General features: G+C 38.4%; 1 protein-coding gene across 31 annotated transcripts in view; it reads left to right on the top strand.

The window, feature by feature from the left end:
* NNT (nicotinamide nucleotide transhydrogenase) overlaps nt 1-18,136 on the top strand; it is a 91,231-nt gene that overhangs the window by 34,524 nt on the left and 38,571 nt on the right. For 16 of the 31 annotated variants that reach the window (XR_014061373.1, XR_014061374.1, XM_081517675.1 and 13 more), the window contains 7 exons: nt 7,938-8,071; nt 8,344-8,535; nt 9,292-9,445; nt 12,497-12,658; nt 14,096-14,206; nt 15,418-15,563; nt 16,801-16,996. Coding sequence is in view for 29 of the 31 variants with exons in the window: in XM_081517675.1 (XP_081373801.1) it covers nt 7,938-8,071; nt 8,344-8,535; nt 9,292-9,445; nt 12,497-12,658; nt 14,096-14,206; nt 15,418-15,563; nt 16,801-16,996 (1,095 nt within the window). In the remaining 2 variants the exon portion in view is untranslated. Of the gene's footprint in view, nt 1-7,937; nt 8,072-8,343; nt 8,536-9,291; nt 9,469-12,471; nt 12,659-14,095; nt 14,207-15,417; nt 15,618-16,755; nt 16,997-18,136 lie in introns of all 31 variants that reach the window. The other 15 variants (XM_081517668.1, XM_081517683.1, XM_081517669.1 and 12 more) reach the window with 3 other exon arrangements.

The raw sequence follows: 18,136 nt of genomic DNA on the forward strand, positions 1-18,136 counted from the left end.
ATCTGTGATTTTGAAATTCCAAAAGAACCTTTGGTGTGTATAAGTTAGAATGCCTTTGGCAGCCAGAAGCAGACATTCCAGCACAATCTGCCTTAAACCAGAAAGGAGATTTGTTGGGTCTTGTAACAGAAAAAACTGGACTTCCTTAGTGGCTCAGCTGGTAAAGAATCTGCCTGCAATGCAGGAGATCTCAGTTCGATTCCTGGGTTGGGAACATCCCCTGGAGAAGGGAAAGGCTACCCACTCCAGTATTCTGGCCTGGAGAATTCCATTGACTATAGCCCATGGGGTCACAAAGAGTTGGACATGACTGAGTGGCTTTCACTTGTCACTTGGAATGGAAAAAAGTCCAGTTATAACTGGAGAGGTGTGCTCTGGGGGGCCTGCCTTTGGAGTAGTTTCAGGTCATTTCTCCTTAAAGCTCATGGACTATGTCAAGAAAATGAAAGTCAGGGTAGTGACAAGAGGATGCTGGATAAACACCAGTGCTCAATGTAAAATTGTGTTCTTGAATGATATTCCTTAATGCATAAATACTACAGTTCAGAACATCTTTACATGCTCTATTTTGCATGTAGTCAATACAGTAGTGTGTTACATTAAAATTATCCTTGTGTTTATAGTACTTGTTTACAAGAAATCTATTTTGGTTTAGATAAATATATTTAATAAGTTATATTATTAATGTCTTTGTTACTGTATTGTTAAATATACTATGTTCTTGTTAAAGCAGAAGTTTTTCTTGAGCCTGCTTAATTTGATGCCTTACAGGCCAGGAAGTTAGGAATTTCCCCATCTGATTAAATGCCATTGAATAATTCCAGTAAGTAATCCTAAATGTTCTTTGGAATTATTATAAAACATTGTGGTAAACCTTTTTCATCTTGGTGTCTTGTTGTTCTTAATATTTTTAGTGGTTTCCTCTGAATTTTGCTTTTTTTTTTTTTTTGGTGTCATTAAAGTTGTCTGTGAGGGCTTGATTCTTTTTCTGCTAAGACAGAATCTGAAAATTCATTATTTCAGATGATTATGTTAGACCTGATTTACTCAGAGAGGTATAAATAATATTTTGTAGAACTTTCCAGTAAAGCTTTAGCTGTTGGTGTTTAGTTTAAGCTAAATCCCTCTATTTGAATTTAGTGTTGTAGAGGCCAATGATATATTCTTTTGCCACATAGCAGTAAGTTGTTAAAGCTATTTTTAGAAACCCAGGTGGCGCCAGTGCAGGACACTTAAGAGATATGGGTTTGATCCCTGGGTTAGGAAGATCCCCTGGAGGAGGGCATGGCTACCCACTCCAGTATTCTTGCCTGGAGAATCCATGGACAGAGGAGCCTGGAGGGCTATAGTCCATAAGGTTGCAAAGAATTGGACACAAGCGACTTAGCATGCAATCTTTTCTAGAAGTTTTTGAATTTGCCACTTTAACAACTGCATCTTAGTATTCGTTTAATAAGAAAACACAAGAGTATGGAAAGCTACTATTAATTCAGTCACATTTCAGAATAAATATGTGTGACGCACTGCCATAGGCACACATCAAGAAACAGTGCACATGTGTGAGGCGTTTTTCAGCCTGCAGTCAGCTCTGTATGCACATAGAGATTCAAGAATACCTTATATTAATCTATTGCACCTCTCGTCTGTTGTTATTGTATAGTCACTAAGTCGTTCTGACTCTTTTGTGACCCCATGGACCGTAGCCCACCAGGCTTCTCTGTCCATGGAATTTCCCAGGCAAGAATACTGGGGTGGGTTGTCATTTCCTTTTCCAGGGGATCTTCCTGATCCAGGGATTGAACCCCTGTCTGCTGCATTGGCAGGCAGGTTCTTTACCACTGAGCTACCAGGGAAGCCCATGGCACCTCTACTTACCCCAAATAATGGCCATCCAATTGGGAATCTCTGTAATTAAAATTTTTAGATGAGTGTTATAAATATATCAGTTATTCTCCTAATAAAAATGTTCCGTAATCTTTGAATGCAACCTCCTTCAGTCCTAAACTGTTAGACCTCAGAGCTGTAAGTACAGCTTTCCTTCCCCATTTAGCCTGTACATGGTAGGCACTGAATGGGTATTACTTGAGTCAGTGAATAGATGAATACTTGAATGATGACTATGAGTGCATGATGTTCTACGATTGTCTTGGCAAAAGTATGGAAGTAAACTCCCAACTGGGAGGAAACTGAGTAATCTTCCCAGGAACTTAATGTTCATGAACCAAAAGGAACCAAGAAATAGTTCATGAACTTGGACATCTTTCCAAACCTTTTACCCACAGTTTGTTTTGTGCCAGGAAATATATTAATATTTTTTTCTCCTTGTTGAGTTTTTTCAGTCATAGTGATTCTTTTTTTTGGGGGGGGGGTTTGAAGAGATACAAGTTTTGATCTTTTTGTGTTTCTCATCTTCTGCAAATAAATGATAAAATCAACAGAAATGAGCAGTCAAAAGGGGAAAGCCCAAGTGTGCCTCTAAAAAACAAATCCTCGTACCTGCCTCCTTTTATTAATCTTTATGCCTCCTTATATAGTCCTGTCCTGAAACACCTGATATGCTCATTTGATCTTTTATCCACGTGTCTAGGATCTGTACCGGGCTGTCACTGGGATATTATGGGACATCTCTAAACATTGGATTTATTCTTTTCTATGTTATATGTTATATAAAAAAAAAATCTGTGCGCATCTTCCTGTTTGTTATCCATCCTTAGTTATAATTCTGTCTTCCTGTGTAAGTATTTGGATTCACTCTTTGAAAGGCTTTCCTAACTGTATAGCTTCCTTTGCTGTAGCAGGGAGGGCAGAGGATTTTGAGTGAAGTGTTTTCTGTTGGTAAGTAAACAGATTGGGTAAGGGTATTTCTTAATTATTTTAATTCTTCTAGTACAACTCTTTAATCTCTGTCCTTTACTTAAAGGGGAAATTGGTTGTGATGATGCTTTGTTTATTTATTTTTACAAAAATAGTGTGTGACTTTTGCTGGAAATGCAGTAGGAGTACAAAATAGAAAATAAAGATCATTTGTGATCCTTCTACTCTGTGAAAAATACTATTAACATTTTACCATTTCCTTTCAGCCTTTTTCCCATGCATTTTTATCATATTAGATGAAGATAAAATAGCTTTCTTATTTTCCCCACTAAATACTATTTTAAGTTTCCCCGTTAATATAATAAGTCATTAAGAACTCCCTATAAATATATTTTAATGGTTTCGTTAGAATTTTCTTGTTTGAATGTACTGTATTTTATTTAACTGTTTTCCCAAAGTTAAGCTTTTTATGTATTTCCAGTTTTTGTCAATTAAAAATGATATACTAACATTTTTTTCTGCTTTACTCCTATATCTGTATTTTCAGTTATTTCCCCAGGATTAATCAAATCTTGGAAGTAGAATTAGTAGATGAATATTAGTATTTTTGGCAATTTGGTAAACACTTGATAAACTATGCTTTCCTGAAAGATTATTTAGTTCATAATCTCATCAGTAGATCATCCAGTTAATTGTTTCATTTCAGCAGTATTCAAGATTTTGTTGACTCTTTCAGTTTGAGGGCAAAAATATATCTCATTCTTTGTATTCACATTTCTTTTTTCTTTCTTTTTTTATTTTTTAAATTGGATTATGATTGCTTTACAATGTTGTGTTAGTTTCTGCTGTGCAACAACATAAATCAATTATACGTGTACATTTATGCCTTCCCTCTTGAGCCTCCTCCCACCCCACCCCCATCCTACCCCTTTAGGGCATCGAAGAACACCCAGCTGAGACTGTGCTATATAGGAGCTTCCAACTAGCTATCTATTTTGCACATGGTAGTATGTATATATATGTCTGTTCTCACATTTCTTTGGTTCTTACTGAGGGTGGACTGCTTTCATTTGGTTATTACCTTTCCCTTTGAATTAGCCATTTGCATTTGCTGTTCATTTATCTCTTAGGATCTTAGTGTTGTGTTTTGTTTCTATTTGAATTTCTGTGAACTTTTTATTGTATTAATTTTTTGTCATGTTTATGTTCTTCTGAGGACAGTAATATATACCTTTTCATATTTAAATTTCTTGATGTTTTCCTTTGTAATTTTTCCCATTGCTGAAATTTAAGAAGTATTTTTCAGTCTAAAGACAAGAGAGAGATTTACCAAGGATTATCTTTTCTTCTTCTCTTTGTGGGATGATTCTTTTATAATTAATTCTAACCTATAGAGTTCAGAGTTGAATTTGAAATAAATGTTAGGTTTGGGTAGACTTCCTCCTGCAAAGCTAACTAATCATATTATTTTTTTGTTCTTTCCATTTTATAATGCCACACTTAGCATTTATTACGTTTTGGTCACAGAAGGCCATCAGGGTAAGATAGTATTTTGAAATTTCCTTTTCAGTCTTTCCCTCTCTTGACCTAATCTTTTGAGGATTTGCTCATTTGCAATTTTTATGTACTACCCTGCTCCTCTTTTGGCTCTGTTTTTTTCCCTTCTGTTTTTAATTTGCATTTCTGCACTTTTCAGAATTTTCAAAAAATTAGTCCACATGTGAGTTCTTCAAGGCAGCTGCACTGTTACATTCATCGTTGTATTCCCTGTGGCCCTTATTGAATTTTTAAAGCAATAATATTAAAACAAGCTCTTCTAGAAAACTTGGGAGATAAGAAAAAGCGTAAAGAAGAAAATAAATTAGTCTTACCACTCAAAGACATCCTGATACTGTTAAACATACTCTGTAAAATTTGCTAGGAACTATATGCATGTGTACTTAAGTCACTCAGTCGTGTCTGACTCCTTGTGACCCCATGGGCTACAGCCCGCCGGGCTACTCTGCCCGCGGAATTCTCCAGGCAATACTAGAGTGGGTTGCCATGCCCTCCTTCAGGGGATCTTCCCAACCCATGGATCGAACCCAGGTCTCCCACATTGCAGCCCACGTCTGAGCCACCAGGGAAGCCCAAGAATACTGGAGTGGGTAGCCTATCCCTTCTCCAGGCAATCTTCCTGACCCAGGAATCAAACTGGGGTCTCCTGCATTGCAGGCGAATTCTTTACTAGCTGAGCTACCAGGGAAGCCCAGAAACTATATAGTGTTTGTAGTATTTTGTGTGTGTGTGTGTATATGCTTGAAACATTCATATATATGTGTTTAATTTTATTTTTTACTAAATGGGAGCATCCTATACATACTGTTTTGTTGTGTACTTTTTACTTGTAATAATTGCATGTTTTTTAAACATTCCTCTATGACTTTAAATATATTTTTTTGACTTACCTTCCCATTATTTGGCTATATACTAAATAAGGTATTTTATGTGAAAGAAAATGCTGCTCTTTCAAAGAGATTGAATTTCAGAGTGATAATACAGCCAGAACACCTGTTATCTCTGTTGCAATGCAAATACATTTGTGTGTGAGTCACTGCAGAATTGCTTTGTGTAGGTTGAATAAGTAAAATTGAAGAAGAGAAATAGGTGGTACATTAGATGTTTTCTAGGGAACCTTAATGGCTTTGGCCACTTGACATCTTGTAAAGTGGGCAGCATTACAGATGCAGGGTCTGAGCTGTAGCTATAGTTATCTCAGAAGGAAGAAGAAATTCAGAATTTTGGGGGCAGGAGACATTAGTTAGATGCCAAATCAAGTTTGTGAGGTCAATGGTTGTAAAGTTGGTGCAGTTAGAAGTCAAAGGGGGTAGACCTGTATCTAAATTGGTTCTAGCCAAAAGAGTAGTTTAAGGCATGTCAACCTAAGACCAGAGGGCACAAGAGAGGTGGGAGGAAGAACTGTGGCAAACATGAGTCTGGTTAATAGAGGTGAAGTTCTATTAGATGAGACTTAGTAGAGATGAGGCACCAGAGGTGGGTAGTGATGACAGTCAAATTTAGCCCTTTAAATTTGCTCCTTTATGTGGAAGCAACTCTATCACCCATAGCTTTAAATAAGTGCAGACCTGAGCAGCATGACCTGTATTTTGGGGAGTCCTCAGATGTGTGTGGTTTGCATCCCCAAATTCCCATGCTCGAGTAAAGGTTAAAATATTGAGGGTGCCTTTGTTGGACTGTAGCGTGGGAGGCTAGAGGAAAGGAATGCATAATTCCAGAGAATTTTGAGAAGTAGTGAAGCTACCAGGACTTCTGGGAGTTGTCTTTGGGAAAGTGAAGTGAAATTCGCTCAGTCGTGCCCGACTCTTTGCGACCCCATGGACTTCTCCAGGCCAAAATACTGGAATGGGTAGCCTATCCCTTCTCCAGGGGATCATCCCAACCCAGGAACCGAACAGGGGTCTTCTGCATTGCACGCGGATTCTTTACCAACTGAGCTATCAGGGAAGCAAAGACCTCCTCATTCTTGCTCCTTTCCAAGGGGACTCAGAAGAGAGCCCCAGATCTTCCCTAACAGACCAGTATGGTTGGAGCAGACAGTCCAGTGGAGCAGTAATGAGAAGGAATGCTAGGCAGAGTGCTTCATCTAGGGGAGAAAGGCCTTCAGTCATAGGAGATGTAGGAGTTGGGCTTGATCTTGGAAGTATTAAGTTTGCATTGAGAAAGGAGGTACACCCACTTGTATCTTTACAACTTTTTTTTTCACATGTGCTACAAAGAAAGGTTATTTTTCTTTTTCAAATCCTGTGTATTCCAGTCAAATAGTTTGAAAAACAGATTATTATAAGGCAAATTTTACTTTTAGTTGATTTCCATTTATAAAATTGACAGTGTTTTTACTAAAATTCACTCAGAGTTGAAAACTTTCAGAAGAAGAAATAATTAGCCTGTTAGCTCTCTGCTTTCTGATAGTCGATCTCACAAGTTCATGCCCTTTTTCTTTTGGCTTAGGTATTTACATTGTTTTGTGAAACTTGAACAAGATATTATACCCACCACGTGGGCCCCTGTTGAACATACTGATTGATGTATGTTAGCTTGAAAAATCCTTGTGTTCGGTGCTTTATCCTCTATGTAAGAATTAGTATATGATTTAAAATGTGAAATATCTCGTGAAGAGTATGCTCCATGAGAACAGGGATCTTTTCTGTTTATCTACCAGTAAATTCCCAGCACCAGGCACGGAACTTGACTCAACAGAGGTACAGAATAAATAGTTGTTGAGTGGGAATAAAAATGTATGGGTGATTTCTAAGATTTTTTTGGAGTTCCGGTATTCTATCATTTCCATATCATGGTACTCCCCTGTCTCTCCTTGAAGTTATCCTGTATTAAATTAAGGTTCCCAAGTGGTGCTAGTAGTAAAGAACCCGTCTGCCAATGCAGGAGACATAAGAGACGTGGGGTTCAGTCCTTGGGTTGGCAAGATCACCTAGAGGAGGGCATGGCAACCCAGTCCAATATACTTGCCTGGAGAAACCCCATGGACAGAGGAGCCTGGCGGGCTACAGTCCATGCTCACAAAGAGATGGACACGACTGAGGCGACTTGGCACGTGCAGCACAATATAGTATGTGGGAAAATCCGGTGACATTGGTTAAGATGACTGGAAATACTATGTTGGAATTCATAGATTACTACTGAATATTCCCTTGACATTTGTGATGTTTATGAATTGTCCAATTTGCATGCACACAGTTTCCTTACTAGCTTATTTATTATGCATTTACAAAAAACAGGCAAAATGTTGATTTTTTTTTTTTTTTTCACCAGTGAAGCTGGGTGTAAACCAGCTGGCAAGAGCCGTGCTAGTTGAGGTTTCTGTGGCTAGCAGATGGCAAGAGTTGTTTGCTAGTTCAGTGGCTCCTTCCTGCCCACTGGCTTTGTGGCTCATGCTCATCGCATTTCTTCCTTAGGTGACCAACCTTACCTTTGTTATGAACTTTAAGGGGTTTCTTGAAAGGGTTCAATTTGTGAGTACTCAGAGACTACCATAATAATTAGAATATAGAGTTTTAAAAACTCACCATGTGCTTTATACTTTCTGTTTTCTTTGGTTTTACTAGGTAAAAAAGCTCCCATTTTGTTTAATAAAGAAATGATCGAGTCCATGAAGGAAGGTTCAGTTGTTGTGGATTTAGCTGCTGAGGCTGGCGGAAACTTTGAAACCACCAAGCCAGGAGAACTTTATGTTCATAAGGTATAGCTCAGAGCTTCCTCTTGCTATGATCCTGATCCTTCATATTTAGTGATTTGTGAGAGGGTGTTTGTTGCTTTAAATATTTAGAGAAACTGAGGCCAGAAATTTTCTAAAATTTAAAAATTGTCACATTTAAAGCTCTTTTTGAAATATGTTATTTGTATGTATATAAAGATGTATAATTTCAAAACTTAGCCTTGGCTGAGAATTGTCCTGGAAAGAATGTGAGCATTTAGTAGTAGATCTTTCTGACTGTATTTTTACTCATCTAGGGAATTACTCACATAGGCTACACAGACCTTCCCAGCCGAATGGCCACTCAGGCCAGCACCCTATATTCCAACAACATCACCAAGCTTCTGAAGGCCATCAGCCCAGATAAAGATAATTTTTACTTTGAAGTGAAAGATGACTTTGACTTTGGTACAATGGGTCACGTCATTAGAGGAACTGTAGTGATGAAGGTGAGTAAAGAGATCTATTCCTTCCTGTGTTTTCATTCTGCATTTGTACTAGGATTTTTGTTTATGGAAGAATCCTATCTTGGAATTGAGATATACTCTAATAAACTATCAATGTGTTGGGTTTATGCCAATAAAAATTATTTAAAAATCCAGAACAACTTAAAGAAAAATATTGCAGATGTACATGTGACTCACCTAAAATATGTATTGCTTTTGAAAAACAGAAAAAAAAAGATAAAAACCCCAGAATTGAATAAAGTAAAAATTAAACATTCCCCCACCTATCTGCTTTTAAGTTCTATTTTCTTCCTTATATGTTCTATGCACATACTAATTGTACATCTATGTTTGTATTCATGACACAGCCATTATATATTTATGTACACGTATGTGACGCTAATGGTAAAGAACCTGCCTGCCAGTACAGGAGACGTAAGAGAAGTGGGTTCAGTCCCTGCGTCGGGAAGATCCTCTGGAGGAGGGCATGGCAACTCACTCCAGTATTCTTGGCTGGAGAATCCCATGGACAGAGGAGCCTGGTGGCTACAGTCCATAGGGTCACAAAGAGTTGGACATGACTGATGGAAGTGACTTAACATGCACCCACATGTTACATATTTATATAAAGTGATGTTATAAATTATACGAATTTCTATATTTATTTAAAATTGTTTTTCAAAGAAGAGTTTTTCCACAACACTGAATTGACTGAATGCTGGATAGTTTAAAGAGTACTGTTTTTCTAATTTCTGTTAGGATGGCCAAGTGATTTTCCCTGCTCCCACACCAAAAAATATTCCTCAAGGTGCCCCAGTAAAACAGAAGACAGTGGCAGAGCTGGAGGCTGAAAAAGCAGCTACTATCACACCCTTCAGGAAGACGATGACATCGGCTTCTGTCTATACAGCAGGTAAGGGTTCCTTTTATGAAGATGTAGACTTCTTTGAATTATGACTATATTATGTGAGTAATGTATTAACTGTCAAAGTTAGTAAATGAGATGCAGTTGCAGTTTTCACCTGTCCCACCTCTGTGGACTTGGAGACTGCATTGTCCACTCTCAGAGATGCAGGCACTGGGGTAGATGCTGTAGTGAACAAGTGAGAAATAATATATAGGCGGTTAATACTTTTCTTTTATAAAAAAACATTTAAAATATAATTGTTAATGTTTTTATATATATACTCCAAATATAATGAGTAGTGATGTATGTCAGATTGTGTTGTTATAAAGTTCATCTAAATGTGGTTATTGATTTATTTTTTGTGGTTTATAAAACATCACTTGTGATTGATTATCTGCATCTCCGGGTAAGACGGGGGGACCAAATATTTGCTTTGAAGAATAAACAGTAAGTTTTTCACCTAGTAAAAAAAATTCAGTTTTTAAGTTTTTATCTCTTTCTTTACAGTTTAACGTAGATTCTTCATTTTCTAATTAATCTTCAGGAAGACACTAAAGAATTGTCATAGAATAGTGATAAATATTCATTCTGGCTATGAATTGTTAGAGTTTGAAATATGGAGATTTGATTTTAAGTCGGTTTCTGTCTTATAGAATGAATTAAAAATGTTTAGATCTATGCGAGCCAAAATACAAACAAAAGCAAACTATAAAGAATTAAGGACCGGTACCAAGCACACGGAATTCTTGTAGCCTCAGCATTCTCCAAATTCCCATGTGAGGCCAGATGTTTTAAGCTAAATATGTAACTCTCCTTGAATAAAGAGCAAGTTTCAGCAAAATGACTGAAAAAGCCTTTAGTTGTGAACATTGTGAATAGATGGAGCAGTGTCCCTATTTGCACTTACTTATTAAAAAGAAGAAACCATATTATTGTGTTGTACAAGGAGAGTATGGTCAGCAGGTTGTAAATTTCCATTTCTCTTTGGGATTCATAAGGAAATGTAGTGAGATATAACAATGATTTATTTTTCTAGGTTTCTCTTATGTTTATTGAGTCAAAGTTTATTGCGTTTTAATAGATATGACAGTGGCATATCCCAGTGAATAAAGGGATGGCCTTCTATTTACTTTTCTGTACCCTAAAAGTTCCTCCTTTATAATAAAGCCAAATGTTTTTCTTGAAAACTTCTACCATATGTTAGAATCTATTTAACTAGCTTTCTTCAGAGAATGTGATTTGCTTTTTTTCCTTTTTTTCCGTTTTTCTTTTCTTTTTCCTTTATTATAGAGACTGAATGTAGCATATTCGACATTAATGAATGTCAAATGAAAAGACTTTAGTTTATTAAACAGTTAATAAGAAAACCTTCAGCTGAGGAGTTTCTATCTTAGATGGCCAACACAATTGATTGCAGGTGACGATAACTTAGTGCTTCATAACTAATGTGGGCATTTAGTGAGTGCTGCTGCTGCTGCTGCTAAGTCGCTTTAGTCGTGTCTGACTCTTTGCGACTCCATAGATGGCAGCCCACCAGGCTCCCCCGTCCCTGGGATTCTCCAGGCAAGAATACTGGAGTGGCATCATGCTAAACACTTCACATGCCTTAGCTCATTTATTCCTTATAAGAACTCAGTGAGTTGGGCATATTATTATTTTCTTTTTCTAGATGAAGACTGAAAGGATTAATAATGTTACAGAGAATACTGGCGCATAGAGAGGTTAAGTAAGTTGCCTAAGATCACACAGCTAGCAAGCAGTAGAGCCAGAATTTGAACCAGGCAGCCTGGCTTAAGAAAACATGCCCTTTACATATAACCCTGCACAGATTCTCTGATGTTTAACTGAAGCTCAAAACAATATTCTGTCTAGCTCTCCCTCCAGATGGTTAACAGGCCATTCATGGGAGCCCTGGAAGTCTTATATGTGGTGGGGAAAGAGAACTGCATAAACTTCCCTAGTGGTCCGGTGGTTAAGACTCCACACTTCTACTGACAGGAACACCGGTTCGATCCCTGGGTGGGGAACTAAGATCGCAGGGAGCTATGCCACGTGGGGTGTCCAATAAACAAAGTAAAAAAACTTAAAACCACAGTCTTACTGAATAGTTTAGAGTAACTTGTCAGTTGCTAATGTTCCAGCTATGCCACTTGTAAAGAAATAGTTCATATCAAGGGGAAAAAGTACCTTATTCAAGAAAGTTAAATTCCAGCATCCTGGTCACCCATTATCATTTGGTTTTCACTGACCGCTAGGTAACCCTTTCTTCTGTTGCAGAACAGCCATCCACATGTTTGCTGTTAGGAAAGGTGATAATTAAAGATGTATGTTGAGAGCTGAGTGTTTGTATTCTGCACATTCTTAATTTAATTTGTATTTTTTTCCCCTTTTTCTTTGTAAAATCCTGTTTGCTGACTTGGTGTTGAGGCTGGAGCTGACTGCCCTGGCCAGCAGTCCAGTCCAGATTCAGGAGCAATTGCAAAACTTCTGTCCCAGATGGGTGGAAGCCATATGTTTTGGGGAGGTGCTGGAGTGAATGAAACCCTTCCTACTCTTTTAAAATCCCTCTTCCTCAGCCAAATCTGAGAGTGACATGAAATGGGCCTCCCCAAAGTCTGTCTTATAAAGGTTGTGTCTTGCCCAAGTAGAAAATGCTTTGGTAGATCCTTTATAGGCCTGTAAGTCTGGAATAAAAACACTTGTATAAACACATGTGGCATTGTCAATGAATGTTAAAGCAGAGAAGAGGACAAGTTATGCAGAGGAAAATGTGCAAATTATTATTACGGTGACTCATATATTTTACTAGATGTTTACAATTTATTTTAGGGGGTGGTGGTCAGGAAGTTGAGTTTTGCTCACAATACCTTTCACTCACTTTCACCTCCCTTCCCAATCATGAAATGTCTTAAAAAAAAAAAAACCTCATTATTTGCAAGGGTGTGGAATTTTAAAGCCTTGACTATGCCACATGTTTGTTTGTGTGTGGGTGTGCGTATGCTTTTAATCCTCCTGAGATAATTGGATGTGAGCTCACACTCTTTCCTCTTTCTCCAGGTCTCACTGGGATACTAGGTTTGGGCATCGCGGCTCCCAATTTAGCCTTTTCCCAGATGGTGACCACTTTCGGCTTGGCTGGCATCGTGGGCTACCACACTGTCTGGGGAGTGACTCCCGCTCTCCACTCACCGCTGATGTCTGTGACTAATGCAATCTCAGGTTTGTTCCCCTCTTGTTTTCCCTCATCTTAGGTCTTCAAGGGCTTGTTCAACTCACAGAGTGCTTTCCATGAGGTTTATAAAGTCTGTGTTTCCAAATTGTAGGGCTTGGCATTGTGGTGGTGGTTGTGGTGACTTGGGCTCCCAGAGGTGGAGGGGTGGGGTTGGAAGTAAGAGGCCAGGGAGATGTGTCAAGCCTTTGGGCTGCCCCCCTTTCAAGCAGGGCAGAGCTACTGTTTCTTCTTTCAGTTATGTTTTCCTTTAAAGAAACGATTCACACAGATGTATAGAACTGTATTTTGGACTCTATGGGAGAGGACGAGGGCAGGATGATATGGGAGAATGGCATTGAAGCATGTAAATTATCATATGTGAAATGAATCGCCAGTCCAGGTTCGATGCATGATACAGGGTGCTTGGGGCTGGTGCACCAGGATGACCTGGAGGGATGGGATGGGGAGGGAGGTGGGAAGGGTGTTCTGGAAAGGGAAAACATGTACACCTATGGTGGATTCATGTCAATGTATGGCAAAACCAATACAATATTGTAAAGTAAAAAATAGATAAATAAATTAAAAAAAATAATGATAAAAGAGAGAAAAAAGAAACAATTCCTCCAAAGAATTTTGGAAGCAGTGTTTCACGGGAGCATGATGGTTCATGCAGTAGTGCACACGGCTCTTCCCAAGACTGTCCTCTGTGGTCCCTAGCGATGGCTCAGATCTGAGGAATGAGACCCACGTTGGACAGATATGGGAGCCGCCCTGGCTCGGAAACCTCATGGCCCTGGTGGGCTACTCTTGCTATGCCACAGGCATAGCTTTCAGGATCTCCACCAGTGAGGGGAAGGTTACTCAGATGTGTCTGACTCTTTGCAACTCCATGGACTGTAGCTCTCCAGGCTCCTCTGTCCATGGAATTCTCCAGGCAAGAATACTGGAGTGTGTTGCCTCTTCTCCAGGGGATCTTCCCAACCTAGGGATCGAACCCAGGTTTCCCACATTTCAGGCGGATTCTTTACTGTCTGAGCCATCAGGAAATCTCCACCGGGAACAAGTCCAATTCCAACAAGTACTCTGCTCAGGAAAGCCCAAAGCTGTGGCTCTCGCCATCATGTATTTTTAGCTCATGTATAGCATTTTCCAGTTTGGATGCTTCGTATCCAGCAGAGGTCTCTTTTCACCACAAGCGATGTCATCTAATAACATTATTGCTTTATATCTTTATCAGGGGAACAGAGCTAGAAAGTTCAAGGTTAAAATTCTTATGCAAAAAGAGAAAATGTTTTGTCAACTCTTTGCCCGCAAAAGTACTTCAGTGAGAATGTGTGTGGGAACTTTCTCCTTTATGGTGCGTGTGCTTGTGAGGTTTTTCACCGATGACATTTGCTTTGGCAGTGTGATTGTTTCTATTTACCACATTCGTGCTTTCTTCCCAGGGTTGACCGCAGTCGGTGGGTTGGTGCTGATGGGAGGACACTTGTATCCTTCCACAACTTCTCAGGGCCTTGCTGCTCTTGCTACGTTCATATCCTCAGTCAACATTGCAGGTACGAGGATGGGGAGAGAACCCAGAGTGCTGTTTTTGGTGGCAACATGAGAAGCAAATATAAAATGATATATATTTGTTAAAATATATATATTAAATATATAAAATGGTTAAGTGTAAAATAAGCATTCTAATTTTAAGAATTTAATCGTGCCTTTTAAAAAATGTTTCACTCAGATTATAAATGCTCTGGGTGAAGGGGAATTGGTTATTTTTGCCTATTGGTAATTTTAGCAACTATTTGATAAAAGAGCACCCCTACCCCTGAGTGCCCCAAAACAAACAAAATGACGTCTTGCTTCAGGTTAACTGGAAGGTTATTGCATGCATAGTTTTGAATTAAGCTGACTTAGATGTATCATGATAGCATCTTTAAATGAGTATAATTTTAGATAAAACTTTAGTCTTTTGCCTTATCCTGTCCCATGTTCCTGAAAACTGAAAGCCTAGCACATGACTTGTGTATGAAAATCATTTGATGCTGTTTTGTAGCTAAAAATTCTTTAATGTGTCCAGCAGACCTAGTGCCTGCTGATATGGTATTTTTTTAAATCACTTATTCTAGGGTTTAACAAATAGAATAACCTATAAGAAAAAAAATACTGGCCTTTTGATCTTTTACTTTCCTGAGCTGTTTGAATAGCTTGTTTGTTTTTCAGTTCAGTCATTCAGTCATGTCCGACTCTTTGAGACCCCATTAACCGCAGCACGCCAGGCCTCCCTGTCCATCACCAACTGCCGGAGTCTACCCAAACCCATGTCCATTGAGTCGGGGATGCCATCCAGCCATCTCATTCTCTGTTGTCCCCTTCTCCTCCTGCCCGCAATCTTTCCCAGCATCGTGGTCTTTTCAAATTAGTCAGCTCTTCACATGAAGTGGCCAAAGTATTGGAGTTTCAGCTTCAACATCAGTCCTTCCAGTGAACACCCAGGACTGATCTCCTTTAGGATGGACTGGTGTTTGTTTTTAGCCATGCAGAAATAGTTGGTTCTGTGCTCTGATAGCAGATTTTCTTCCTGAATGTCTCTGGGGTTCCCCCTTCAATGTAACTGGCTTGAATGATAACTTCTAATTTTGAGGTTTTAAAATATTAACTTAAAATGGTAGTTATTCCTAGATGATAAAGGTATGCTTAACATAGAAAAATTATAGCGCTTTAAAAATTATGTTGCTTAAAATACCTCTTTTTGTTTTATATTTACTTTGATAAGGTGGCTTTCTGGTGACTCAGAGAATGCTGGACATGTTCAAGCGTCCCACTGACCCTCCGGAGTATAATTACCTGTATCTGCTCCCTGCTGGTACCTTTGTTGGAGGATATTTAGCCTCCCTCTACAGTGGTTATAACATTGAACAGGTGAGAATCTCTTCTGAAAACTTTTTTTTTTTTTGGTACTGTGTCTTCGTCCCAGTGAGATTACCATTACCATTACCAAAATTCTAATTCCTCTAATCAAATACAACAGTGACTCTTGAAGCATCTCAATCAAATAGAACATTCTCATCCTCTAGGAATCAGGACCTTGGATTCTAGAGGCAGCTTTGCCCGCCATCTCTGCAAATATGGCTTTACCTGTTTGTCCCTGCATTTTGCTACATGTAGAAAGAGTCAAGAAGGTTATAAGTGTCCTTTCTATGTACCTAGCTGGATTGTTGTGGGGACATAATGAAATAATCAGTTAAGAATTTGAAAATTTTTTATTAAAATACTGTTAGTCCTTTTCCTATTTATTTTCTTCCTCTATGGATCTGGCAGATGTTATGCCAGTGCATTTAAAAAAGAAAATTTAAAAATGAATGCTGCATAGGAAAACAGAAATAATCAAGTTGAACTTTGAAAGTTCTGTGTCTAAATATAATTTATAATAGAGATTCAGCTTTGTTCTGAACTCAGTCATACCTTTCTTTTCAATGACTATTGTAGAGTGCAGCCTCTCTGACAGCTGAAAAATCATGTCGGCCTTAGTTTCTGCGTTTCTAACATGTATTTGTTGAATGAATACAGTCTTTGAGAAGAGTTAGAGCAGTGAGTCAGGGAGATTTATGTCAGCATCCCAGATTTGCTATTTACTGATCATTTGCCCTTAGAAAAATTATGCAGCCTCTTTAAGCATTGATTTTCTTTTTATAAAATGAGGATGATGATTCTTTCCTCCTGTGACTCTCATGAGACTGGTTATAACTTATGCAACGTATATAGCATGGTCTCTGGCACTTACAATCTCACGGGGTTGGCTCCCTTATAACATTGGGTCAGGTCTAGATCCCGTAATAACTCCATTTAAATTTAGGTACTTTTATATGCATTTGTATGTTATCAAGTCCAGAAGAAATCAGTGTATGTAAATTATTTAATTGCAAGTACAGTTTAAAGTATTTAGTATGTTAATATCCCCAGTGGATAGGAATATATATTGAAATATTAAAAGAAGAGATCATATTGGCTCTTTTAACTTTAAAATTGTCTGATTTTAAAATTGTCCTTAGACATGTCTTTAGAGAATCATGTTTTATCAAAGGGAGTTCTCTTTAAGCTGAGGTACTGAAAGTTCTTGATAACCTCTCTCTCTGTTTCTTCCTTTTCCTTTGAGAAGATTATGTACCTGGGCTCTGGCCTTTGCTGTGTTGGTGCCCTGGCCGGGCTTTCCACCCAGGGGACTGCACGTCTTGGCAATGCCTTGGGCATGATTGGGGTGGCCGGAGGCCTGGCAGCCACCCTCGGAGGCCTAAAACCGTGTCCAGAATTGTTAGCTCAGATGTCTGGAGCAATGGCTTTGGGCGGTACAATTGGTAAGCATTTGTGGGTTCTGCCTTTATATAAACCCATGCCCTTTGAACACCTGAAGGCAGTTAGGCTCAGAGATTTAGGAATATATTGTTAGGAGTAAGAACTTTTAGTTGCAGTTCAGTTTCTGAATATATATGTATCTGTTTGAAGCCCATATATATATATTTTTTTTTTCCTGGTTAAATATGTATTTTATTCAGCTGGTGAAAATTCACAACCTGAGTTAGTGAAACATTTCTCCCTAGAACATGGATGTGTGGGGGCCTGTGGGGTCTGAAGAACTAGATGCAATCTGTTACATAATAGGATTGGGTCTCTGTGACCCAAGCAGTCTGACTCCAACACAATTGCTGAAATTAACAAAATTCATGCAACATGATTTCTGGAGAGGCTGAGTGCTCCACGAGAAGGTGTGAAGATGCAAAATGGTAAAATGGTAGAATAACTGTCCAAGATGCACATGGTCACACCCTATAAAATGGTCAGGATGCAAGGATGGCTCTCAGAGACAAAGGTGAAGCCCATATTGATAAAGGAATTAAATTGCCTTAATGAAGTTGCTTCAGTAAATATTTTGGCAGAAGTCATCCCAGTTGGTATTATAATTGTCATTCGGAAATAAACATTTAAAAACATTGAGTAATATGAACTGTGTCACAAAAGTGGGCTAAGAAGTGCCTTTACTCATTTCTTGTTTTCCTTTACTAACTGTCCATTTAGCTGATAATAGAACGGAGATTAGAATAATTGTATGTGTGTACTGTCTGTAGGCTCATGTTTTATTCTGCTTTGTTTAAATAACAGCAGATGATCCGGCTTCAGACCTGTTAAAAACACAGAAAACATGTGCCAGCAGAAAAACCACTGTTTTAGTTTTATTCAGTGGTGTGTTGGGGTTGATTGTTAAATTTTCAGGAATTTTTTGAGCTGGTTGTTAACACAGCCATTATAAAAAATTAAATTATATAAACTTAAAACTAAATAAATTAGAAACAAAGGTAATAATCCTGAACACTCATGACTTTCTAATGAATTAACTAGCTTTTATTATCTTCACTTTTGAGATTATCCATGTGTCTTATGTCTGTGTGGTAGAAATACTGTGTAATTATGGGCTTCTATGCATCTCTTCCTAAATCCAT

This window comes from Giraffa tippelskirchi, chromosome 8 (assembly GCF_054371585.1).
Source record: "Giraffa tippelskirchi isolate mGirTip1 chromosome 8, T2T-mGirTip1v1.2.pri, whole genome shotgun sequence".
Taxonomy (NCBI): domain Eukaryota; kingdom Metazoa; phylum Chordata; class Mammalia; order Artiodactyla; family Giraffidae; genus Giraffa; species Giraffa tippelskirchi.